Source organism: Populus trichocarpa, chromosome 10, assembly GCF_000002775.5.
Source record: "Populus trichocarpa isolate Nisqually-1 chromosome 10, P.trichocarpa_v4.1, whole genome shotgun sequence".
Taxonomy (NCBI): Eukaryota; Viridiplantae; Streptophyta; class Magnoliopsida; order Malpighiales; family Salicaceae; genus Populus; species Populus trichocarpa.
This window is the reverse complement of record NC_037294.2, coordinates 15,279,773-15,305,182: the sequence shown is the minus strand read 5'-3', so window position 1 is coordinate 15,305,182 and position 25,410 is coordinate 15,279,773. Positions and strand designations below refer to the sequence as shown.

The following is a 25,410-nucleotide window of genomic DNA, read 5'->3' as shown; positions in this document are numbered from 1 at the left end:
AACTAAAACGACGCCGCTTTTATACGAAGCAGGGAGCCATTTTCGGTTTAAACCGAAAATCAAACCGATTCGGTGCTGTCGGTTCGGTAAGAAACCAGACTCGCCAGTTGGTTTATTTTTATTGTTATTATAACAATTTACAAAGCCCTATTTTTTAAAGAAAAAAATTAACAGTCATGGACATAACACGCCAAAAAAGAAAGAAATATTTTTTTAGCAGATAGAACTTTTTCAATGATTTTTTTTAAAAAAAATTGCGATGCCAAAATAAATAATAAAGAAAGCGAAGTCTAATTAGTACAGAAAAAAATGATCCTTGTATACTCAGAACTTCATAGGTTAAGTGTATGTTTTGCAATGCATAGTATTCTTGTAAAAATATTTTTAATTAAAAATATTTTTAAGTAATTTTTTTGTATGTTTTTTATTTTTAATATCAAAATATTAAAATTATAAAAAAAAACTTAAAAATGTTAATTTAATATTTTATAATTTAAAAAACAATTTAAAAAATAACTGAAAAAATATTAATATAAAAAACAATTTAAACACACAAAAATAAAAACATCCTAGCTCTCTTGCAAAAAGGTTTTTATAGATCCATTTCCTAGTAGTAACCAAACCTTTTCTAGAGAAACATTAGCTATTTAACATGTATTTTATTGTGGGTCGGGTAAAAAGAAATTCTCATAAAAAAATAATTTAATAGTTTTATGTTTTTTTTACATAAAAAATATCAATTATAAATTTAAAAATTTATACATATATTTAATTAAATAAATTAATAATTATTTTTATAACCAAAACAAATGAAAATGCTCAATTTCTAACTAGACACGTCTATCATTTTAATCATTAACTCCATTAGATTTAATAATTTTTTGTTATAATTTTTTATTTAATTATATAATAGAAAAAAATACTCATAAAATAACTAAATATCAAATTTTTTGATATCACAGTAAGAAATTTCACAATTAAAAATCAGTAAAATATTAAAAAATATATAAATTGTTTTGCCTTTTCTCCCAGTAAAGAGCCGATTAAAGGAATCAGTGAAGCTAAAGTTGACGGAATCAGTGAAGCAGGCATGTCATTGCTTAGCCTGTTTTTGTTTCTTCAAGATTTTTTGTCTGATATTTTTCATAGTTTAGATAGAGACTCATAACTTTACTTCGACTAATATCTACAGCATCCAAACTGGTGCCTCTGGGTTTTGCTAGTCCGAGCCAACTCCATGCTCGGAGGCAAGAGATAATTCAGATAACATCTGGATCAAGAGAACTTGACAAAATTTTAGAAGGCAAGTATCAAAGATTTCTTTCAACTCTTAACAACGATCCTTTTACATTAGACTGTGTTTTTGTAGCAATGCTGCTTAAGAACATTAGCACTTGCCATGTCCTGTAGTGTTGTAACCTCAAACAGCTAGCTTTTGACAGGAGGGATTGAGGCAGGATCTATTGCTGAGATACATGGTGAGTTCCGCTCTGGAAAAACTCAGCTGTGCCACACACTTTGCGTCCCTTGCTAAGTAAGAACATTTTTTTCTTCGTGAATAGCTTTGAAATAAGAGAGAAGAGTTTAATTCCATTATTTAGTTTTGCATCTTCTGTTGCTTTAAAAGTTGAAGCAAATATTTATGGACTGAATAAGAATAACCATACAAATCAGCGCATAGCAAAATGCCTTTTCAAGGTGCCTTGTCTACTTGTTTGGTTTCACACCAGATGAATCGAGTCTCTTATCTTGTCGTGTACGCCAGCTTACCATCTATGGAATGCTTTCAATGTTTATGTTAGCTAAAATCATCAACCTAGTGATGCAATCTATTGGCGTTAACACAAGTTGCACAAGTTGACGGTTCTGCTATTTTCGCTGGACCTCAAATCAAGCCTGTTGGCGTTAACATCAAGGCTCATGCTTCTACAACAAGGTCCGTAATTCCCTCCAATTCTCCTCTCAAGTGTGAAGGTTTCGTACTTGAAAATTCTTAGCTAGTTATTGTATAATTGCCACAGGCTTGCTCTTTGGAAGGGAGAGAGGAGGAGCGCATCTGTAAAGCAACATGTTCTCCTTGTTTAGCCGAAGTGGTTCCAGATCTCTGCTAAAGGCGTAATTGATGTTCAGGATTGATCTATTTTAGCTATCATCTCCCGGAAACTTTTTGAGGGGCGTTTTTTACTTTACGTATTAGTAGATCTGCAAGCAAGGGATGCGATATCACATCTATGTAACTTTTTGGTTTCCAATAGGAACGTTCAAGTTTTTAAGAGCTGTAACGAAGACTTGCAGGTCTTTTGATGTTTGGTGACCGTTCTCTGTCACTTCTCTAATGTTTTCTGTAATTTTAGTGTATCTTAAGCACTTAATTGAGCACTTAAAACTAAACGTCAATCTTAAGCACTTACTTGAGCAAACACTCCATACTTCTACTCAGACTAACTTGGCTCGTGAAATCGAGAGGGTGATGATGTGTGTGTGTACAACAAAGAAAATGAAGTAGCAAATGCTTTTGTGTAGAGTGCCTAATGCAGAATTGCCAATGCTAGCAATCTTTCCCACCTTCGCAAATGTGCTTCCTAAAATTCTTGCATCCTGGGACCAAGGTTCTGTATCAAAACCAGGGGTATTGATACAAGTTTTCTCAGGATGGATCAATGGATGGCATGATGGCAGATAGCTATTTGAAGAAGATATTGGTCAGAAAGGGAGATTAAACACTGATTTCCTCATATTGAATGATTATCGTTCCTAAAATCTATCGAATATCTTTAAATGTACAACCTGCAATTCGATCAACTACTGTTCTGTAAATGGAATATTGGCATCAGCACCAGTACTCGTCAAAACTGAGAATAAGATCTGAATCATTTGATTGTGAAGCCATTGAACTCTTGCACCCTCGTAAACTAATTCCCGGATCACAAACCTAGGTATTGACTGCACCAAATTGCACTGGTAATACCAGGTATATATCTGCTTAACTTTTCAGGGAATTTCTCACTTGTTCACTCCAAAGCGATCACCTTCCAATTGAAATTTAATCCCACTTTAGGAACACTCTGAAATTGTTCATCGTCCTTGTAGCTACTTGAGGAACTTTTCTTCAAGTCTATTGTGAGAATACATGGTACAAACTATCTTTCTACTGTACGGAGTAGAATTTACAAGAACCAGGTTGTTGAAACAAATATTATGGAACTAAAATTTATGTAATTGAATAAATTAATGTGGAACAAGAGGGCAGATTGGCCCTCAAATGTAGGAACAATAAAATGAAAAACAAGCACAAATCTAGTACACTGTTGCTAGAATTCAAATTGTCATTTATTTATGTTGCTAGAATTCATATTCTGTCATTTATTTCTTGTGATTACTCTTTGAGTAAGATCAACTAGTGCCCTCCGTGATTTTCTTACTTCTTCATCATCAGTTTCAGGTAAAGAATCAATTGCTGCTGCAGCCAGGTTCGCATGCTTTGCAGCTAGCTCCCTTGTTCTCTGTATTCCACGGCTCTTCCCAAGGTACTCAAGGGCCTGAATCCATAGACAGGACAGCTCGGAAAAATTAACATTAATTTCTATGGGAAAGAAAAAAAAACAGATGACCAATAGACAAAAAGTAGAAACAATCAGAGCATCAAACTCCAGACCAAGAAGAAAGCTCATTCACATTATCACTTGCCTATGGATTGGAATCAAAAGTCTATGTAAAACATGAACAAAGGAGTGAAAGGAATGGGGATTAGATGGTAGCAAGTTCCTCAGTCCAACGTAAAGAAAACATCAGAAAGCAATGTAGTTTGCATAAATAGAAATGGCGGGATGAACATATCATGCTCCGTGGAAAATGGGAATGCCCAATAGCAAACACCTCCCAAAGGGCCAAATTATACGTTGGTATTTCACCTCATGCGTATAGAAAACTAATGTCCATTTTGATCAATTTTTTTATTCAAAAAGGAGTTCCAAATCATTAAAAATATTTTGAATAAGTAAAAATACTAAGCATTCTCCAAAATTCCATATTGGAATGCCAAAGCTAAAGTCCACTAAAATTCATAGTCTCCACACCAGAATCATGAGTTTCAGAGTCATCTGATTGACGACAGAAAGGCATGCAATGTAGGCTTTTTTGTTGCCCAGTGATATTAAGCAAGAATGCTAGGCACATCACAGAATTGATGCACATAAAAACCATGAAAAAAATGTAGACTTTCGCAATTCTCTGCAGTAGCTTCAGCTTTATCAAAATATTTCCAAGGTCGTGTTAAAAGAAAATGAAGATGAACTTACTACATCAATGTTTTCAGGCTTGTCAAAGCCCCAGTCAATAACTGAACGCAACTGAGGGAACTCATCCATAGCAAATAATATTGGAGCTGTTACAATTCCCTACAATAAAATGTCATATTGTTAAACATGAGATTATGAAAATTAGCTCTGACGCGCAACTCAAAATGTAACAGAATCAGAAAGAATGTTGGAAGTTGTCTTCAAGTCACAAATGAAATGACACTGACAAATGTAGGGACTTTAAAATGTAAAAGCGGTTCATTGAGATCAAATGCTATACACTATTCTACATCATGCTAGTACAAATAGCTCATATCAATCCAGTGCAAGATACAACTAAGCATGGTTTTAGTGTCAAAGCTAATAAAGATAGCTATGGATTTTTGAACCAAGTGACAACCAGAAATTTTAGCGGCCATTATGTCATTTGGTCCCAGGGATAGTGCCATAAGCCCAAGAAGTTGACAGGCGGAAAATCTACAGCCCTGATTATGCATAACCTTTCCGGAATAGTTAACTTTTATCCAACTTCATGATAATAAAAGACTGAATGGTATCAAACAAAATGCTTCAGCTTTGTTTGAAATAGTTAACATTTAACCTTTCCTGTCGTTGTACAATGAGTGTCACAATAAAAAAAAAAAGAACCAGTCATTTCTTGTTTGCATTCACATAAGAAGATAATTGAATCAAGATTGCCTGTTCTCAATCTTATTTGAGAACAAAGTCTCAAACTAAATCAAAATTTGGTCTAAACTATAAAACAATGTTGCAAAGGGAAAAAAATATACCATGATTGATTAAGAAGAAAAGTGCCCATAAGACAGTTGGCAAAATATATATATTTCTTTCAAGGAAAATAATGCAAACTTGTTAACTATCTAATGAGGTTGTTCAATCACAACCAGTTCAAGCTAACAACAATTATCATCTCCAGCCATTAGATATCATATTAGGGATAGAATAATTACATGGCGAATGTCAGATAATGAACCCTTTCCAAGGGAAGCAGAAGTGCCTGTGAAATCGAGAACATCATCAATCAATTGATATGCCAATCCCTGGAAAAGAAAACAGTTAGAATATAGGAAAAGGAACAACCATAGACAGGTTGGGTATCCATCAATTTGTCCACACCAACTAAAACACAACCTAGAACAAATAAAAGAACCCCCCTCCCCACAACAGGAAAAAAAAATTCACATACCAGATTTTTGCCGTACTCAAAAGCCAACATTGCAACTTCTGTTGTTTGCCCTGCAAGAAGGGCAATTGCCTTGCAGCTATTTGAAATCAAAGATGCCGTCTTGTAGTACGTCTTTTGCATATAATACTCCATGCTGCAATAGCAACACCTTTTAAGTCAAATAAGCCAAAAAAAACAGAAGAGCATTGAGGTGTAATTGCAAATCAAGGTATCATCAATACGATAAATAGCATGTCATTGCCTAGACAGGTGTGATCATATACAGACAAGTAAAAAGAAGTGCCGCAGCCTACCAATCATCCTGCCAATTCACATGCAAGTGCATCTTTTTAGAACCCTTCATGCAAAGTAAATTAAAGCATTCATGGTCATTAGACTACATGGGACCGGGGGGGGGGGGGGGGGGGGGGGGGGGGGGGGGGGGGACACTACAAGATGCTAAGTGAGAAACAAAATGGAGAAACAATGGCTATCAGAAGACAGGTATTCAGCAATGAAAACCTTTATAGGGAGTTCATGATGTCATACAAATTTAATTCTCCATCCCAATCAAATAAATGCAAATTATTTATGAAAAGTGAAAGCAAAGCAGCATACCTACAACGTTGCTCAGATGTTGAAGTCATCTGCATAGTTTCACCAGTAACAAGATGCTCTACAACTGTCGCTAGTAATGTAACAACCTACAGGCAGGTAACAGTAGTGCTGAGCAAATATGATGTAAATCTCTCTCCCCACCCTGACCCCCACCCCCACTACCCAACACACACACACACACAAATATCATTGTGTCCTTATCATGGCTCTTTAGTAATACTAACTCATCTCATTAATCATGGGACATGGAGATGCATGGACCAATGAACTGACAAATGATGAATTTTGACACCAAAATAATGTTATTCAGTTAAATCCAAAATGAAAAGGTAGTAAAAGGGAGTGGAAGACAAAGGCTAAAACTTGACAATCCATTATGCTACTCATCCCCAAGGATTTTTCACCACCATTTTTACCATTAGGAACAAGTTTGAAGAAAAAGGATTACTTTTGAGGAGCTTATGAGCTTGCAACTAAAGTCGAAAGAAAGCAAGAGGGGTGGAAAGACTCAATATCATTGCTTAAATAGAGAAAAGATTATGGTTAAATTTTAGGTTTGCATGCTTAGATGTACAACATTAACGTATTCTTACTTCTGTGTTTTTCAAAGAAGCAAGGGCTACACAAGCTCGTGAAAGTAGAAAATCTCCAGCTAGTACTGCCACCTACAAAACAAATGAAAAGGAGAAAATTAAAAACAAGAAGACCTTAGGCTACAATCCTCTGCAATTTTATTATTCTAAGCAATGCATAAAAGTGACATAGAACTCAATTGCAAAATACTAATTGAAAAGACAAAAAAAAACTGCCTGATAATAGATGGGAGAGTTCTGTGATGCTATTGTTCATTAGCAGATTCACTACCAGTAGATTGCCACATGCAGAGGGAATTGCATAACATATGATTTGCTATGAAAACCAATGAAAAGATCTTGTCAGGGAAGGTCAATGTTATCACCATAATCAGTACCTTGGAAAAGGTATTGAATATAAAGACAAATATAAATAAAGGGCCAGAGCAAGCAAACAGTTCATCATAAGAAAAACCACTTGAGCATCCCCAAAACATATAGCTATGGGATGTCATAAGCACAAAATTTTATAATCCCTCCAAAAACATATAGCTGCCAGAGATTTATTTGTGTTTTCCTTGATACAATTTACCTTAACAATTCAAGAAATTACTAGTTCTCCATATTTACCAGTAATGTCCTACATTATTAACACCTAACTTCTGCACCTGTGGTAATGTCCCATCAATATCTCTATACTATCGGAACTCGATGCGATGCTCAACATCAACATTTTACTCTTGAATCAAATTCCATCAACATCCAAACCTGCAACCTCTTAAGCTCCTAAAATTGCACAAGAAAATGGCCTCTAAAGACTTGAGAACATACAAATCTAAATGCAAACTCCTCTAAATGAAAGAGGCAGCAACATGATCATCACAGTGGATAGAGGAGATCTACTATGGATGTGTTTATTATGAGGGTAAAGGGAATGAAACTCACATGGGTAATTTTTCACCACCCTGTGTTCGGTACAGTTTTGGGGAGGGGTGAAGTGAAATATCAAGGAGGTTAAAAATATAGCTATAAAAAAAAGGAGGTGAAGAATATAAAAGGGGTTAATGGTTTTTGGTAAGAATGTTAAAGATCGTGGGTAATTGTGGTCCCCCTACTAGTCAAATCAAATTCGAAGTTGAATGCAAGTATAAAAATATGAAATAATATATATTTGTGTCTCCAAATGTGTGGTAGAAGGTAAAGAGAAAAGAAAAAATCGGATACAAAATTCAAGAAAAAGAGAGGATGCATAAAAGACAACCCCCCTAAGAATTTGTTACTTTCCTCCTTTTTTTATATGGAGCCTGAAGCCTGCCAGTGTTGGAAGGTCAGATGGAATTATCAGTTTGGATAATATATCAAAATTCTTCCTACAATGATGGATACAAGAGCAATTGAAATTCCACATACAACAATAATTTTAAACTCATAACTCCCAAGAAACCTAGCTTGAGAAAGCACAGTTTGAAAAGCAATATGTGAAAAGGATTTACACGCTAACCAAATGTACTTTGCAACTCCACATTTAAAAAAAAAGGATGAATTCAGAATTGTATAATAGAGAGACCCAATACCAGTATAATAAAATAAAATAGTGCAGAAATTATAGAAAATAAAAATGACGAGTGGAACTTAAATAGAAAAGAAAAATCACAGTACCTTATTGCCCATAACAAAATTTAACGAACCAATACCACGTCTCGTATCTGCATCATCCAACACATCATCATGCAGAAGACTCGCCACCTAACATGTGGAACGGCTGCATCAGTACTGAAGCAATAACAAACATGTTTCTTCACTTGATACCAAAGCATGAATGAATGAAGTTATAGCAAAAGGACATTTGGTAAAGGAAAAATACTGAATTATGAGAAACTGACATGGATCATCTCGGTAATTTCAGCTACAGATTGCTGTCTTTTTCGTAGTTCTGTTGTCAAAGCATCTCCTACACCCCTAGTTGTTGTTTCTACACCACTAGTTGTTGTTTCGAGTATACGCACATTCAAAGCTGTTGCCATCAGCAACAAAACCTATACAGAACTTAAGAGTTATATAATGTGTTTGAAAAGGGAAAAAAAACACAACTTTAGTTGATAACAGTTAAAAAAAAAAAAGAGTTTAGAAGCTTCAACAAGAAATAATCAATTGCTTGTAGCTTCAGACTAAAGTTCAAAGGACTTAAGCTAGGCATGTTACCTTACAAAACGTTTCATAAGCAATGTTATCATGGTTTCTTCCTAAGCATTTTTTAGATTATTTATTCATATATTTTCATAATTGCAGAATTTCAAAGCCAGAAATCAGTAAAAAAGTAGTAACATAGGATATTGGATTGAATTGACTAGCTAATGGGCAGATTTTCCGAATGTGAGACGAGTTTCAAGTACAGCAAGGAGAATCAATAATAAACTTGGGGTCTCAGACTTTACTGTGAGCTTAAGTCACAAAGCCTCAAGTTTGAACTTTGAGACACTTTCCTAGTCTGAAAGCGACAAGCTTAGATTAACTAATTACAACCAAAAAGTAAAATATGCACAACACAGTTAAACGTTTCAAACAGGCAACGAAGTATATGGACAACTTCCTTTTAGGAAAGTAGCCACCAAAATACACTTAACATAGATTAGATTAACTCATAAGACACTAGCAGAGCACAATTTTGAACCAAACCCAAATAATGAGCGCATAGGAATTATTGCAGTTACCGTGGGACGGAACCTCTTTCCTTCTACTCCCATTTTGAAAAAGTACTCAGCGGCTGAGGCAAGCTTAGGTACCTGTGAATGAAATTTGAATCCAAATTTTATCAAATCATATCAAATCGGTATGATTAAATCAGAACGGAAAGTCATATCTATTACTGCCACCAAGCATATATGACATGTGCAAAAAAACAGAACAAATACCTCAGCAATTACCATTGACCGCAATCTATTAGCAAGAACTGATAGCTCATCAGCAACAAGTGAAAACGGGTCAAGTTGTTCCTGGAAAATAAAGCATCCATTCATAGGAGTAAGCAACATAGCACACGAGAAAATATGTAACGGATCAGAAGCAGTATCAAGGAACACAGAAAAACAAGTGTTTGACAATCAAGGCCCCAAGAACACTACCTCTCATACACTTGAAATATACCAAGCAAGTCAAGAACAATCAAGCTACCTAATTCAAAGTATCGAGTACCTCACTACCCTGTGAAGCCTTTGTTATTTGATGAATAAATAGATAAAAGGGAATGGACCAAATGTTAAATCTACCCTAATTCCCAACACCATAAAACTTAAAAGATCTCAAAATTCGAAACTTGTGGCCTCAACTTTCAGGAGGAAAGGATTTAAAATCTGTAAATAAATTTGGAATAGGAATATATCAAGGCACAACCTAACTCAACTACCCAAATGCTAATCCATTCCAAACAAAAGGTCCACAATCAAATTTATCGCTAAGCTTACAATACTGTATAACACCTTTTTTTTAATGAAACTCCTCACCAAGTCCACAACACATCATTAAAGAGTATTGGATAATAATTGAAGTGTGTTCTTTTTGCTTCTTTAGATACAGAACACACACTAAAAGGTGCCTACAGGAGAAGGGAAAGAAGGTGCAACCCTAATATCCTTCAAGAATAGCAAATATCCCACAATCATGAACCCCCGCATTCCAATGCCTCATGTACATGTTATTAGTGAAAAGATTATTACAGACCCAGAATATATAGTAGAATGCATATGCATAAACACATTAAAAAAAAAGAACACAGAGAGAAATGAAAAGAGAGTGCTACATCTAACCTCCACTAAGGAACTGCTCTGGTGATGAATTTGATGTTTGAAAACATGCAAGGAAGGTACAGTCCATGAATAAGTTTCTCTGCAACTAAAAACCTACTAATCACCAGAAACAAAAACGAGTAAAATATAATTGGTCACAACATATGTAAGACAATTGTAAGTCTCAATCAACTGTAGAAAATTGAAACAGAGATAAAAGATTGAGCTCCTAAAACATCACGTATAAAGCTTAATGCAATCATGAAATTATAATCCCAAAATAAAACTTTCTAATTAAGACAGGAGTCTAAACCTTATTGATCCTTTAAAGAAATTGATAGCTACCAAAATTAAAATAACATCCAATCTTCTCAAGTCTAACAATGTATAATGAGACTAAAACTTATAAAAAATTCAAATTCTCATCACAGACGTTTAGTTTTAGTGCTAAATCCCAACCATTTCATTCCAAATCATAAAGAAGGCTAACGCAACACTAGCAAATGATAATTTATACACACTTTGCAGTAGAATCACTCTATCACAATTTTGAAGCTTTTCAGATTTAAACTACAGTTATTTATGTCATTTTCTCAGTCATCTTTTACATATGATTGGGTTAGCACACCCTGATCGTCATCAAGAAAGCTCTATTTGGCACAAATTACTAGGAAAATCTTGTACTCAAAACATACCGACAGTTCAAACAAAGACAAAAAACTTGAGTATTTTATTTAAGTTCATTCCAAGCCCAAAGGGCCCTCTAAACACTGGCTTTGATTGCCACAACAACAACACATCACTACATTAGCAGTATATTAGTAAAACACAGCTTTGAAAATGGTCTAAACTAACCCTGTCATTTCATTTCCGCATTTTTAAAGCTCACCTGACAGCTCCAAAAAAGAAAGCAATGTTCTCATTTTTTCCCTTCCAATTCCACACACACACACTTGAAAAAACAATGAAACAAGCCAAGATGAAAAAGAAAAAAAGAATGAAGAACCCCATTTGGGAATGAGCTTGCTAATGTCATAGAAAATAAGAAAATCAATAAAGAAAGAGATTTGTTAGTATTACCTTTGGAGTAGAAGAGTGAGAATTGTTGGAGAGCAAGAATCCATACGATGAGGGTTGATGAGAGAGAAACCAACGGCTGCCATTTCTGGTGATCCTCGAAATTCGAGACAATGACATCTTTCTTATTGTCTGTCTTGCTGCCAGTTAAAGGGAAGCAACACTTTGAGAAACAGCTTGGGGTGTTTTCTTTTTTCTTTCATAATTAAGGGTGCTGGCCAGAGGCATCTGATCCAGGTGCACGAGGACCTGGCAAGCCAGGCCCAAGCGACAGCTAGCCTAGGCTTGCCTTCTCCTTTTTTCAAAGAAAATGATTTCTTTATTTACTCATATATTTCTACAACTTTGTTTTTCAAATTAATTTTGTCTCTCTTTTGCTGATAAAGCATATAAAATCATGTGTGGCATTTCAGCCTTTTGACTGATGCATATATCATAAAACTTATGAAAAGAATAAAAAGAATGATCAACATTGCAACCTAAAGTTATGGAGAGGACATCGGAAAAGATTAACACCAACAAAGAACAAAAACAAAAGTAAAAGCTCGGTAGGTTTAAGTTCACAACTCTACTGGAACAGTCTGGTCAAAAACATGTATATGATACTGTTTATCATCCTTATCTTGACTGGACCATGAAGATGATCCTGGAGGAAACCTACTGCCAAGGCCATTTACAGGTTACAAGAAATATACCATTACCCATGAATGTCTCTCCTCCAAAAAGACCATCACTAGTTCAATGACAATGAATATTCTCATCTGCTCTCAATTTCCACAACCCTGAAAAGCTTTCACCTTTCTGATTACATTTTGCAAAAGGGTTTCCCATCTTGGCACTGGGAGAAAAACCACCTAGAACTCCATCTCCAGTGGCAATAGAGTCATAAGAGTTCACTTTCTCAAAATTTACGTTATTTGAACTGGAGCAAACAGCAGGTTCTGATTTTTGTTTGGTCCTGTTTTCTACTTCAACATTTGGATGAACATCACTGTCATCATCGTTGTCATCATCATCAATGCTTATTATGCATGGAAATCATCTTCTCTAACAACACTAGAGCCTCTTGATTTCAGCTGTAAAGACTCTGGAACATCAATGATGATAGCGTTTTCAAACTCATCATTATCAAAATCAATCACAACTATATTATCAAGACTCCCTTGACCTCTGCCACCCCTTATCGTTTTCTTCCCAGATCAAGTTCTATGCCAAGAATAATCTCTCAACTCTCCCTTTCCTTTCATTTAATCCAGATCAAGTTCTATGCCAAGAATAATCTCTCAACTGTGTCATCACATTAACTGTATAATTCTCGTTAATCCCATTATCTAATCCAATATCAGAAAACACAATCAACATTGCCATGCCACAACATTGCCATGCCACAATGACATAAATCCTTTCTAAACATGCATGATGTGTCACAACAATGGAAAGATATTGGAAACCACCCAGTAACTACCAGTACAAAAATTCAGCCTTATCATGTGCTTGATTAGTTCCCAATTTAAAGATACAAAACACCGCACAAAAAAATAAAATTTAGGCAACTTTAGGCACAAAAAAATTGAACTTGGTTTACTAAAATAATTAGGCAACTTTAATTGACCTTCCATCCATTCTATTTTTTCAAAAGACAAAACAAATCACAGTTCAAATTGTCCTCAAATTTGAGCAAGTGTAGCAACCTCGTGATCCTGTTCTTACTTATATCCACCGCTCATTACAAGAAAACAAAAAAAGAATCACCATAAACACGCTCAAAATCGAAATATAACCATTCCCCTCCTCGATTAATCAGTCAATAAACCATACAAAACTACTGTAAAACAAAAGTTGAAGGCCAAATTCAACATTTCTACAAAAGTTGAATTTTAAACAAAACCCAGAAGCCTAGATAGAAAAAAAAAAAAGCAAAGATGAAGTACCTGGAGAATAAACGGAATGGCTGCACAAAGTTGCGGTATAAAACAGAAAAGAAAACCTCTTTTAGGCTCTAAAAATTGCAGCTTTTTTGGGTCACGGTCACGGCAGTGATTAGTAAAGGCGGTGAATGTGAAGACAGTGAGATCGAGCAGCAAAGACTCTCTCTCTCTCTCTCTCTCTCTCTCTCTGACCCTCTTTACGTGACTTCTCGAACTGATCTTCAGCTCCCAAAACTGAAACTATCTCTGCCCTCTCTCCTTGAAATAAATGATGCCGGTGGCTGTCATTGAAGAGTTGCTTGTGGCTGTGACTGGAGAGTGGGGATTTTGCTATTCTATTGGATTCTGGATGGGAATGGCTGCAGAGGATGAATAAAACAAATGGATTAAACTCAGCGTTTTGTTCATTTTATCGAGTTGAGACCGGGTGATCCAAATTATTAAAAACCTGGTGGGATTGAGCAGGTTTTAGGGTCAACATTTTGGTAAGCTAAGTTAGAAACTCAACCCTGTCAAGCTGTAACGAGATCAAATTTAACAATTATAGTAAGCATCACTATAGCTGTTAAATTTAGTTCAACAAGTTAATTTGATAAATTTATAATCTGATTTTTTATCTGTATTAAGTTTTAAATTGAAATAATAAAAAAATAGTTACTGACTTGGTGAGATCTCATTAATATCAACAGTTTTTTTTTATGACCCAATCAAACTTTGTTCAAACCCAATTGGATCAATTGGGAAGTTGATCCAAACTCTTTTTAGATCATTTCCTGAAGCAGTTTGAATATCAAGAAAATTCTAATCTGGTCCCTAACCGATATAATTATTTGTAATGAGATTCCAAACCTACAAGGTTTATCAATCAAGTCCTAAATGTTTCTCGGGTTTTTCAGTTGGGTGCTTTTCTCAATTTCTGTTAATAATATCCATCTAATTTGCTTTTTTTTATGTAATCTAAAAACGTGTTTTTGAATAAAAATTGGTAGAAAAGTGAGTGAAGATCATCAAGAGAACCTAGTTGAACTCTTGGACCTAATTGAAAATAAATATATATTAGAGACTAGAATTGAGGTTTCCACTTGAATTCCGTGCTCAGTTTCTAGAAAATACGAATCGAGTGAAAGAAGATACTCCAGCAAGGGGCTGTGACTTGTCAACGTGAGAATTTCCAGGAAGCTAGATAGCGCGCAATCATTCGCCAAGCAAGGTTACAAAACAGTGTTGATTGAAATAATGGGTGTCCCTGGGAAGTACAACTTTATTTAGATTTTCAGCTTTAGCCATACACGTGTGAAGGGTAACAGGCAACGCAATTTCATCGTATATAATTTTTAGACTTCTTTATTTTTATATTTTTATGTTTTAAAAATAATAATTTTTTTACTAAGAATTAATATTTTTTTAATATTTTAATTTTTTTTATATCCTGGTATTAAAAATAATTTTTAAAAAATAAAAAAATATTATTTTGATACATTTCTAAGTAAAAAACACTTTAAAAGATAACCAAAATCAAATTCTCAAACACAAAAACTCTACTCTATGGATGTGATATAAAAAAATATAAATTATTTTTAAAAAAAAAACATAAAAAAAAACGGAGAGATGGATTAAGAGGGAAAAAAAAAAAAAGGAAATAATACAAGGGGTGAATCATTACCATTTTTTTAAAAAACATAACTAGACACAAAATAGAAAAGAAAATGTAACATGAAAAAAATATCAGGCCCAGGCGGATCTGACCCATCCGAGCCAGTAGCCAGTGATTCTGGGCCGCATGAGCAGCCCATGGAGGCCCAAACCTAATTCGAATGACGGTGAGCCCAGAGCTTGCAAGGCAACGGTAAGTAACAGATGCTATAATGTCCGGACTTGTCTAGTTTGCAGCTTATGGTGGCAAGAAACCACCTGTTTTATGCTATTTTTAATCCCGTGGATGCAGTAAATTTAAATGTCAATCCTATATATGGTAAATAATTTTTACATAATTACCTTGGGATGCATTTGTCCCTGTTGAACAAATGTAAATATGCTGGATTTAATAAGTGTATTTCGTTTATTTCTTCTAATCAATAATAATTATCTGAAAGTTGGTGGATATATGTTAAATCATTCATGATCAACATTTGCACCTGTGTGTTCAAGTTATAACAGGGAAAAAAAAAAAAAAGCCTTGGGATGCATTTGTTTCTCATCGAGCAAGTGTAAATCTGTTGCATGTTATAAGTCTGCATCATATGTGTCTCTTGTAGATAATATTTGCATGATTGCTGGTGTATATATGATCGCTTCGTCATCCATATTTTCATTTTTTGTTTCCTGTTGAAATTGCTAGCTAGCTAGATTGAACTTTAGCATGATTCAAATTTTTGGGACTAGTAGTTGATGGCCTTGTTCCATTGCAGATATGGGGAAAAAATAGTGCTGCATCAATTGTATAGCCTAAGTTGATGTCCTGCAACATTCTGAAGTCACAGCTCCTTGTTGAACATGACGTGATACCAGAAAAGAAGGAAGAAAAAAAACAAACAAAGAAGAAGACGCCTTAGAAAGAGAAGGAAGAAAAAAAACAAACAAAGAAGAAGACGCCTTAGAAAGAGGAGGAAGAGGAAAAATGTAACACCCTTATTATCCTTCAAGTAGAGCATTAAGTACGTACACACCATAAAATCTGTCAAGTTTTCGGCGATGAACGAAAGAAGAAACTAATCTATTCAATATACAAAGCCAATGGCAATACAAAAACAGAAATTAATAAAATTAATCACATTTACCAGAGATATGTGGATATAGATAAATAGAGGTTATAAGAATTCAACGAGGTTTTGGAGGATTTCCTTGTTGAATGTAGGAAGACTCGAGCAAGGAGGGCAAGACAAGAGGAGAAAGAAGAGGAATAGGGTCTTTACTGTGGTAGAAGGAATTGAATGAAGAAGTCGCTGCTGATGCTGAAGAAATTTTAGGAGCACTCTTGCATTCAAGAGGAGCTTTATTATTAACCTTAATCTGCAGTTGACAAGGAGCTCTCCTTTGTAGCCTGCTTAATGGCCTCCTGTATTCCAGCTCTTCTTTGTGAACACAGGTTTGGAATCCAGGAAACTCCTCACCGTGATCCTCCATTTTCTATATTTAGCTACCGCACTTTTTATCTCTCCGATCACACTTCTCTCCTTCTTGAAGTTTTATAATTCGGTGTACATTTGACTGATTTCATTTAATTATTTAAGCAACTGATCGGAACAAGAGAATTAATCATATACCATGTGTCCTGCCAATAGCTAGCTGATGATGGGGACTTGTCAGCTAGCTAATCAGACATACAGGGAGCCCATACCTAAAGGGGATCGTAGATTGAATGATCTCTTGGTTTTTTTAGATTTTAATCTTAAAATGATTATTCAAAGGGATTTATTTTTAAAAAAATGCATTAAACCCATGCAGGAATGTATCTGAAGAGGAGGTTTAATTTTGATTGGCACGTAAATTAGTTTGAAAATACTCTCTTGGAAGGGAAAAAAGGGGAAGAATACAGGGAAGTGAATCAAGTGATGATTGGCTAGAGATTGGCAAACTGCCACGTCTTGCGTGCATGATGATGCCCTCGAATTACCATATAAAATCACTCGACAATAGAATATTTATTGTGATTAGCTCTCAGCAAACCTTTCATGTGAGGAGAAGAGGTCGCCTCTGTCTCTGTTGATGTAAGAATCTTTGCATTTTTCTTTATTATCTTTCATGTGTGGGAGGAATCCTTGCACGCATTTAAAAGCTCAAGATTTTCAGTGACAAGAACCTGGAAGCACATGACACTATTGGTTTCCTATGCATTTTATTTTCCTTTTTTTTGCATTTTACCGTTCAGTTTCAGACAAGTATCTAGACAGTTTTTTGTTTTTTTTTCCCTGTCAACTGAATCATGGTCAGCAGTTATAAAATAATGAACGGGATAACCATTCAATCAGAGCTGGTGCACTAATTAAAAGATTCATTGTCATGATTTTGCCATGCCAGTCTAGCTAGCTAGCTAAGTTGATCATCTTCAAATTTGAATAACTAGCCCCAGTGTCACGTAGATCCTTCATTATCTTACTTGTATAGCTGGCACTTTAATTATAGCTCCCACGTATGTCTCAGAGCGTTGACTGTTGACTAGTCCAGGCAGGAAAAAAAAACAGCAAGTAACAGGTTTTATCAGTATTAAGTTCTTTGCACGTCTTTCTATTTTTTCTATTTTTTTGTGGGGGGTGGCGGGTTCTTGTCTTCTGGGGATTCACACAGTGAAATCTCAAATTGTTACCCCATCAAATTGGCGTGGCAGTGTGTAGATATAGGCGGTAGTCAAACTGTGGAGCTTGTTAGTCAAGTATTGGAGCTCGACAAATCACATGGAGTTGACGAAGAGACTACTTGTAAAGAGGATTCAAGTCTCAAAAACTATATAAGAAAAAACAAAACAAAAAAGGTAGGTGGGTGGTTGCCATTGATTGAGGCATGTGCTTTCTATATGTTTTCGGTGACGTTAACATGCTTTGAAATCAAAATGTTTCATTTATTATAGAAAGAAAATTCAAGGCTTAAATTTTAGGTTTCCATCACGATCATAGGAACTAGGGAGGGTTCGTTTCATGTGTTCCATCCCAGAATTTCCTTGTGTTTTCGCACGGTATCCCAGGCACTGATGCAAAGCGACGCAGACATCCCGTGTAAAAAACTGGATTCAATATTTCAGGGATATGTTTATGATCATTAAGTTTCAAATCTCATACATGCAGAAGCTAAAATTCTAATAAATCTTTATTTTCAGCATGGATTATTTATTTTTAACCCGACTTTGAGGATAAATTTAACCTCGAAATGCTATAGGTGCTCTCCCCCTCTACAATAGGAGTTATATATCTATCATAACTTCTCCAGGTGTTTGAAAATATCTGTGACTGCTAGCCAAGAACATTAGTTCTTGAATTTGTTTATTTTATAATTATAACTGTGATGGTATCTTCTGAAAACTTTCTAATTTGTTTGAAATTACAGTATATATTATTTTTTATTTGAAAATGTATTAAAATAATATTTTTTATTTTTTAAAATTTTTTATTTTTTATATTAATATGTTAAAATAATTAAAAATATATAAAAAATAATTTGAAGTTAAAACAATTTCAAAAATTTCAAAAACAGGTCTAAACGCAATTCCAAATACTTGTTAGACTCTGTTTAGCATTGCAGTCTAATGGTACTTTTGAAAAAAAAAAAAATTTATTAATATTTTTTTATTATTTTGATAGGTTGGTGTAAAAATATATTATTTTAATTTATTTTGAAATAAAAAATAATTTAAAATTTTCAAGCAGAAATTTAATATCAAGTAAAAGTCAGCCACACCTTAATTATTCAATGTTCCAATCATCGACGAGCCACAGTAAAAAAAAAAAAGAAGAAGAAAAAGTGGTGATGCTGAGGCGATGCTGACGTTATATCATCTAAGAACGGCAAGAGAAGCCACGTGGCCACGCCCGGGAAAACCTCGACGACACCCCAAGCAATAATGTTAGTCAATAGACAGAATGGGGCCATCTATTACATAATGGAAACGCGTTTTCCCATGTTCATGTGAGTGTTACAGATTACTGTAGATATCAGTAAATTAAAATAAAATAAATAATTTTTTTCAATGTAAAAAAAAAAAACTAATTCAAATCAATTTTGTTGTGTGTTTTTATATTATTTTAATGGATTAATATTAAAAATATTATTTTAATATATTTATAAATAAAAAACATTAAAAAAGAAATTGCTACACCGCACCTAACAGGGTCTGTATCCTTTTCACATATCTTTGCTGGCTTGAAGCTTTCACACACTGTTTTGGGCAGAATAATCGTGAAAAAGGGGGTTCATATCACTTTGGATTTGACTAGAAAGATTCAGAAATGGACCGCTCCAACTTGCATTGATGAATACGAGAGCATGCTCTTTTCTGAATATTTTTAGTTATTAGAATTCTACCTTCAAATCAAATCAGGTAAAATTAAAATTTTAAATATAGAGGTCGCTTTTAACCAAACTCGAGAGATTAATTTAATCTTGGTCCATCATAATAATTGGTCCAGGGAGACTCTTTGATTGTAGAGCTAGAACCAATAAAAACACAGCTCCACACAGTCGTAATGTTGCGTGCCCCTGAATTCCTGGGTAGTTTATTTGTTGTTCCAATGAGACCAGAGCAAATAATATATGTATATAAATAGATTCACTAAAGTTGGTCTAAGGAGGATACAAATTCCAATAGACAGAAAATACTTTTCAACTATAATGTGAAGTCTGATAAGAATGAATTGTTTTTTCAAGTATTTTTTGTTTAAAAATATATTAAAATAATATTTTTAAAATTTATTTTTGACATTAACACTATAAAATGATATAAAATAACTGGAAAATATTTTTTTTAATATTTAAAAGACACATAAACAAGCTAGATATTTATGCGGCAAAGATATTCAATGCAAAGATGCAGACTCATCAAAATCATAGAACCATGGTTTGAACCATAACCGAAGTCATGGTCGTCAGTACATCAAAACTGAATCCCTAGGTGGTGTTCGGAAAATGAATTATTCAACGTGTGAACGACTACATTATCTATTTATTTAGAGGTATTTATCACAATTTTTATTTTTGTTTTTAGATGTTTTTTTAAAATATTTTTAACTTTGAAAAACACTTATATTAATATTTTTTAGTATTTTATTTATGACTTTGATACATTGATATTAAAAAAAAAATAAAAAATTATTTTAAAATATTTTTAAACAAAAAAAAATTAAAAAAAACATTCTTATTTCAACAACTCTTTAAAACTACGATAATATTCAGATAGAGCATTGAGCTTTCACATACCAAACTTAAGATCTTATCTAATTGCTTCTGTCTGTATCGGACAGCGACCTTAAAGATTTGTAATCCAAATTCTTGGTGGGGATTGAAGACACCATTATCAATACATTAGCCGCCACCAAACAGCGGTGTCTAATTACCATAATGGAGGGGGTGCTTGGTCAAGTTTGAGACACCATCATCAACCAATGAAGAGCTGCAAGTATCAATGAACTAATCCCTTCTCAACCACATGATCCTTTTCCAAACAGAGATTGAATTTTGACCCTTTTATTATGCTACAGATTGGACACCAATCCAAAATTAGAGTCAAACAGAATCCCTATTCTCGCAAATAATACTAAACAATCCATACTTCAGCAGAACATTGTTATTAAATAAGCCAAGGAAAACACGAGAAAAGGCTACTACATAAGAACATTGTTATTAAATAAGCCAAGGAAAACACGAGAAAAGGCTACAACATAGTCAAGTGGAAACAAATACTAAATTGAAAATTATGTACACAGGTTAGAACTGAGATTTCCGCGGCAATTCTTTGTTTTCCTAGCTCCAACATCTGAATGGATCTACAGTTACAAATGAAGCTCAGTGAAGGGGGTAATAGGCGTATTTACAAGCATTTCAACTGCTCTCTTGGCTCTCTCTAGTCTCTACCTCCTACGACAAATGACTTTGTTCCTAAACTTAAGTCACACAGTATGCTAAAAGGACTGGAGATCTTTCTATAGTGAGTGTTTCTGGCTGAAGGGCTTTTATGTACAGGGGGAGCGAGCTAAGAGTTTATTCAAGAATAGGATCTAACCAATCCAAAGTTGACAAAAGATCTGGATTTGAAGAGACCTCCGAAGAGAAACCTAGTGGGTGATTCCTGAGACACCGGTTTTTGCTCTTCAGGACTGCTTTTCACCTTCAGTATGGTCTGGCCAATTGCTTGCCGGATGGAATCTATGGTCTTAGCATCAACAGGATACCCTGATGCATCACTAACATAAAATGTATTAACTGCTTTGCCTGCTCTGGTTGTTACTTCTGCTCTGGTGACAGTAAGGCTATTTTCTCGAAAGATACGAGTAACATCGGATAGAAGCCCCACTCTGTCCGTAGTGCATAACTCTAGCTTCAAGCCCTGAATTAGGAAGAAATAAATCAATCATCTAAAATAGGGAAACACCCTCTTCAAGAACAGCTAAAAAACAAAAGATATCTAATAAGCCTTTGCTATCATGCTATCAGTTGTTCCCAACAAGTTGTATATTAGTACACCAAGAAAACCAATAGCAAGCTGTCCTTTGAATGGAGCGTTCTGCACAAGCATGCGAGTGAATTCCTAACAGAATCAATGCATCATCATCTACCACCAAACAAGACGAAACTAAACATAATATGACAATGGCATGGAATAAAAAATAGCAAGGGTGTTTTGACTGGTGAGTGACACCAGTCATAGCTTAACATGCCAATTCAGAGTCATTATCATAGCAATAAAATCACCTCTTCGGTATATAACCTTCACCCCAACTCACCATTGCCCAAGTAACAACGTAATCAATACAATTATATGATAGATCTACATTTAGATAGCAAGGAAAGGAACACAGAACAGCTTGAATCCATAGTGGCTGGAAGCATGATTTTGGTAAAAACAAGGAGTTTTATGAGTAAACCTTAAGAACGGTCTCAGATTTGAATGTACCATAGTTCACTCACCTCGGATACTCTTCTTTCAATAGCTGCTTCAAGACATTGTATAATCCTTTGTCTCTCAGCCTCTGATTTTACAGGGGACCCATCAATATGCTTGATATAATATTCCTACAAAAGAATCCACAAATCCATGAGCCAAAAAATCAATCGCAAATGCGGTCATCCCTAAACACATTTTTGGGGGGAATAGAAAAGATTAAAACACAAATGATTTATACCTGATGAGCTTCTGGGCCCTCAGCATCAATATTAGCATGAAAAACCACATACTCCATGTCTGTCAATGTACAAACTGTATCAAAGAGAAGCTTTGGCCTATCTTTACTTGTTATAGTTACAACTGAGTAGTCCTTCTCGCACCAATTAACCACGCTCACATTAGGCCTTTGCTTCTCATCTAATTCATCATTGTTAGCTCGTTCATAATCCCTATCAGCGAACATCATTTGGTGAAGCCTTCTCTCGGTATGGGTGACCCCATGAGAGACAACAGTTTTAGCTCCCCTAGATTTGTTACTGCCCTTCAGTACATTACAAAGAAGTTCCTTGATCCTAGATAGCTTCTCTGGATCAATAATTGCCGACCCAGTTTCCTCATCAGTTACTTGCATCACGGCTGCGGCCCGCATATTGTGTGTCCAGACCTCTGCATTCACTACGTTGCATTTTAGGTGGGTGAGCACAGCACTCACTTCAGATAGCAGCCCTGGTCTGTCACTTCCTGTTAACTCAATTGCAGTGTGGTCCATGGATTGTTTAACCCCAACAGATCTCATAGAAGATGTAAAGCAGGATTCTGGCCCTAGAGACTGGAGATAAAACCAAATAATCAGATCTGTTTGCACCTCAACGAAATAAAGAAGAAGAAGAAGAAAGGTAAAAGGATAATATCAATCAAAAACTCACAACTCACCTTTGTAATATAATCTAGAATTGCTTCATCAGTAACCTTATTTCCATCAGGATCCGTAACATTAAAAACTGGTGGGAAAAAAAACTCTAAATAATCAACTCTTCATACTTCAATAGAAGAGTTAAATTGGAAAAGAAAGAAAAAAAGGAAAAGAAGTATCACCATCCATAAACCAACCACCATCAGAAGATATGTAAGCTTTGGTTATGATAAGGTTCAGATCAGTAAGGACTTGTACAACTTCAAGAAGTATTCCATGTTTGTTAGCACTATCAACCTGTAACACAATGAAATATTTAGTACCCAAAAAACAACGAGAACGATGGTCAAGACTGAAGAGCACACACCCACCAAAAAAGGACACCAAAACTCTTACCCTTATGACAGTAGCATTCTTGCAAGCTTCATTATCAATCACAACCCTGACATCAAAAAAAAGGGAGAAAAAGAAGTGAACAAAATGGATGTAAATCTGTTTCACTTCAAAATTTAAGGTCACTTTCACTTAGAAAATTAAAAAAAAAAAAAAAAGATGACGAATCTGCATAATACATACCTGGGTGGATTCAATCTCCTAAAGAGTTTCTCATATTCATCATCCATGTCATTTGAAAAGCTCATGTTGACCTCTGTAGAAATTAAAAATTTTGAAGAGGAAAAAGCAAAAACACTATGAGAACAGAACCAGCCAATAAAACCAAAAGCTGGTTTCTTGAAGAAGAACCATGACCAATGAGAAAACAGGTACTCCTAATAACCCCAACAGTACGGAAAACTATAAAAAGTAATCCTAAATTATTAAAGAATCCTTAAAAATCATCTTATTTTCACAGTTTTTGTAATAAAAAGAGAAATTTATGAAAACCAAGAGAGAATATGTAAATATACAGGGTAGACAGAATTCAGTGGCAAAAAATAAATGTTGTAGTTAAGATCACAAAGACAAAGTAAATAAGAAACACACATACCCCACATCAAAAATCCTTAAAAACTGAAATAAAACACGACTAATCACCTCATCAACAAAAACCCATCACCCAAAAACAAAAGGGAAGGAGAGGAAATTGATGCCTACCCATTGATGCTTCTGTGATGTATTCGTACTGAACAAAAGAACTTGTCTGAGTTCTCTCAAGAAATAAAGGTTAACCTCTTGCATATACACATAAATATATATATAGACACGGACCGCAAGAAAGAGGAAGTATCCCTGGAGAGATCTTAAGCAAAATGAAAACCTTAATATAATATTATTAAATTTGATTGCTCCATATATTTTTCTTTTATATATATATATATATATAGACACCAACCCGACAAAATACTCCAAATATCTGCAACTTCTGGAGAAAAAATAATAATAATAAGTTCCCCCAGAGCACTGTGCGTGTGCGTCTTTCTCTGTCTACGATGGTAACGAGTTTGGGGTATTTTACCATTCTAGCAGTAAAAGTTTTTGAAAAATAACATATGTTAAGAAAATTATTTGGAAAATAACTAACATAACCGTAATTCTAAATATTAATTTTATAGAAACTGTTATTTATTTAAAAATTAAAGTAAAATTAATTAATATTAACATAAAATTCTAAAAAAATCTGATAATCAAGATATTAAGATTTAAAATCTAATGGTCAATAAATAAAAAAGGAGATAAGTTGATATCATATTAGAGAAAAATAAAAAAAAAATAAAATAAAAAATAGGTCATTATGAATATATTAAGATTTTATTTTTTACATACTTGATATAGTTAAAAAGATTGAAATGAGATAATTCTAATTATTTTATGAAAAATTATCAAATAAAATTATAATTAATTGGTGATTTTGTTTTAGATTAACCGAACATTTTAGTATTTTAACCTAAAATTAATCTCAAAAATAAAATCATTAACTAATTACAATCTTGTATGGTTAGACCGTTAAAAGGCAAGAATTGCTAAAGTGCGCGGTTAAACCGTTAAAAGGCAAGGAGGGTTTAATTTAACCACGTGTTTTGAAAATTGCGGAATGGTAATAAATCTTCAAGCAGCAGATACGGGTGAGTTGATTGAGTGTTTGTTTCTTTAGCTTTTATATATATATTTTTTAAATGTATTTCAAATTATTTTTTATTTGAAAAGATGTTAAATTATTTAAAAAAAATAGATGATTTTAGTATACTAGTATTAATAATAAAATAAATAAATATTATTTCAATAAATTTTTAATTAAAAAATATTGTTTAAAAAACCCAATTCCAAACACACTCCGTACTGAAGCTAATATATTTAGAAAAGAAAGAAAAAGATTTGAATTCTGATTCTAATTAAATTCTCATGTGAATAAAGCTGATACCAACATCAATCAGGCAGGGAAAAAAAGAAGTATTTGGGTACACATTGTTCACGTATGATTCCAAAATTGTAAAGATGTACGATTTTTGGA

At 34.3% G+C, this 25,410-nt stretch overlaps 2 protein-coding genes and 1 long non-coding RNA gene across 5 annotated transcripts; 1 reads left to right on the top strand and 2 right to left on the bottom strand.

The window, feature by feature from the left end:
• Window positions 1–1,125: 1,125 nt before the first annotated feature.
• Window positions 1,126–2,406, top strand: LOC112328777 (uncharacterized). Its single transcript, XR_002983927.2, has 2 exons — window positions 1,126–1,936; window positions 2,022–2,406. It is a non-coding gene; the product is annotated as an uncharacterized LOC112328777 (long non-coding RNA).
• Window positions 2,407–3,196: 790 nt separating this feature from the next.
• LOC7489405 (solanesyl diphosphate synthase 3, chloroplastic/mitochondrial) lies at window positions 3,197–13,974 on the bottom strand. Of its 2 annotated transcripts, XM_024611251.2 has the most exons (13): window positions 13,465–13,974; window positions 11,537–11,673; window positions 10,478–10,570; window positions 9,587–9,667; window positions 9,386–9,457; window positions 8,558–8,710; window positions 8,334–8,420; window positions 6,696–6,767; window positions 6,103–6,188; window positions 5,506–5,638; window positions 5,270–5,359; window positions 4,299–4,397; window positions 3,197–3,539 (listed from the first exon to the last, which is right to left on the bottom strand). In XM_024611251.2, exons 2-13 carry the CDS (start codon window positions 11,651–11,653, stop codon window positions 3,360–3,362), a joined length of 1,263 nt encoding a protein of 420 aa, XP_024467019.2. In that variant the 5' UTR covers window positions 11,654–11,673; window positions 13,465–13,974; the 3' UTR covers window positions 3,197–3,359. The 2 variants fall into 2 exon arrangements, with proteins under 2 accessions (XP_024467019.2, XP_024467020.2); XM_024611252.2 differs by lacking the exon at window positions 13,465–13,974 and having other exon boundaries at window positions 10,478–10,573.
• A 6,789-nt stretch (window positions 13,975–20,763) lies between these two features.
• LOC7489403 (ACT domain-containing protein ACR4) lies at window positions 20,764–24,236 on the bottom strand. Of its 2 annotated transcripts, none has more exons than XM_024611333.2 (8): window positions 23,997–24,236; window positions 23,538–23,610; window positions 23,358–23,403; window positions 23,144–23,258; window positions 22,982–23,049; window positions 22,287–22,877; window positions 22,072–22,176; window positions 20,764–21,490 (listed from the first exon to the last, which is right to left on the bottom strand). In XM_024611333.2, exons 2-8 carry the CDS (start codon window positions 23,600–23,602, stop codon window positions 21,149–21,151), a joined length of 1,332 nt encoding a protein of 443 aa, XP_024467101.2. In that variant the 5' UTR covers window positions 23,603–23,610; window positions 23,997–24,236; the 3' UTR covers window positions 20,764–21,148. The 2 variants fall into 2 exon arrangements, with proteins under 2 accessions (XP_024467101.2, XP_002314917.4); XM_002314881.4 differs by having other exon boundaries at window positions 24,057–24,235.
• Window positions 24,237–25,410: the final 1,174 nt, after the last annotated feature.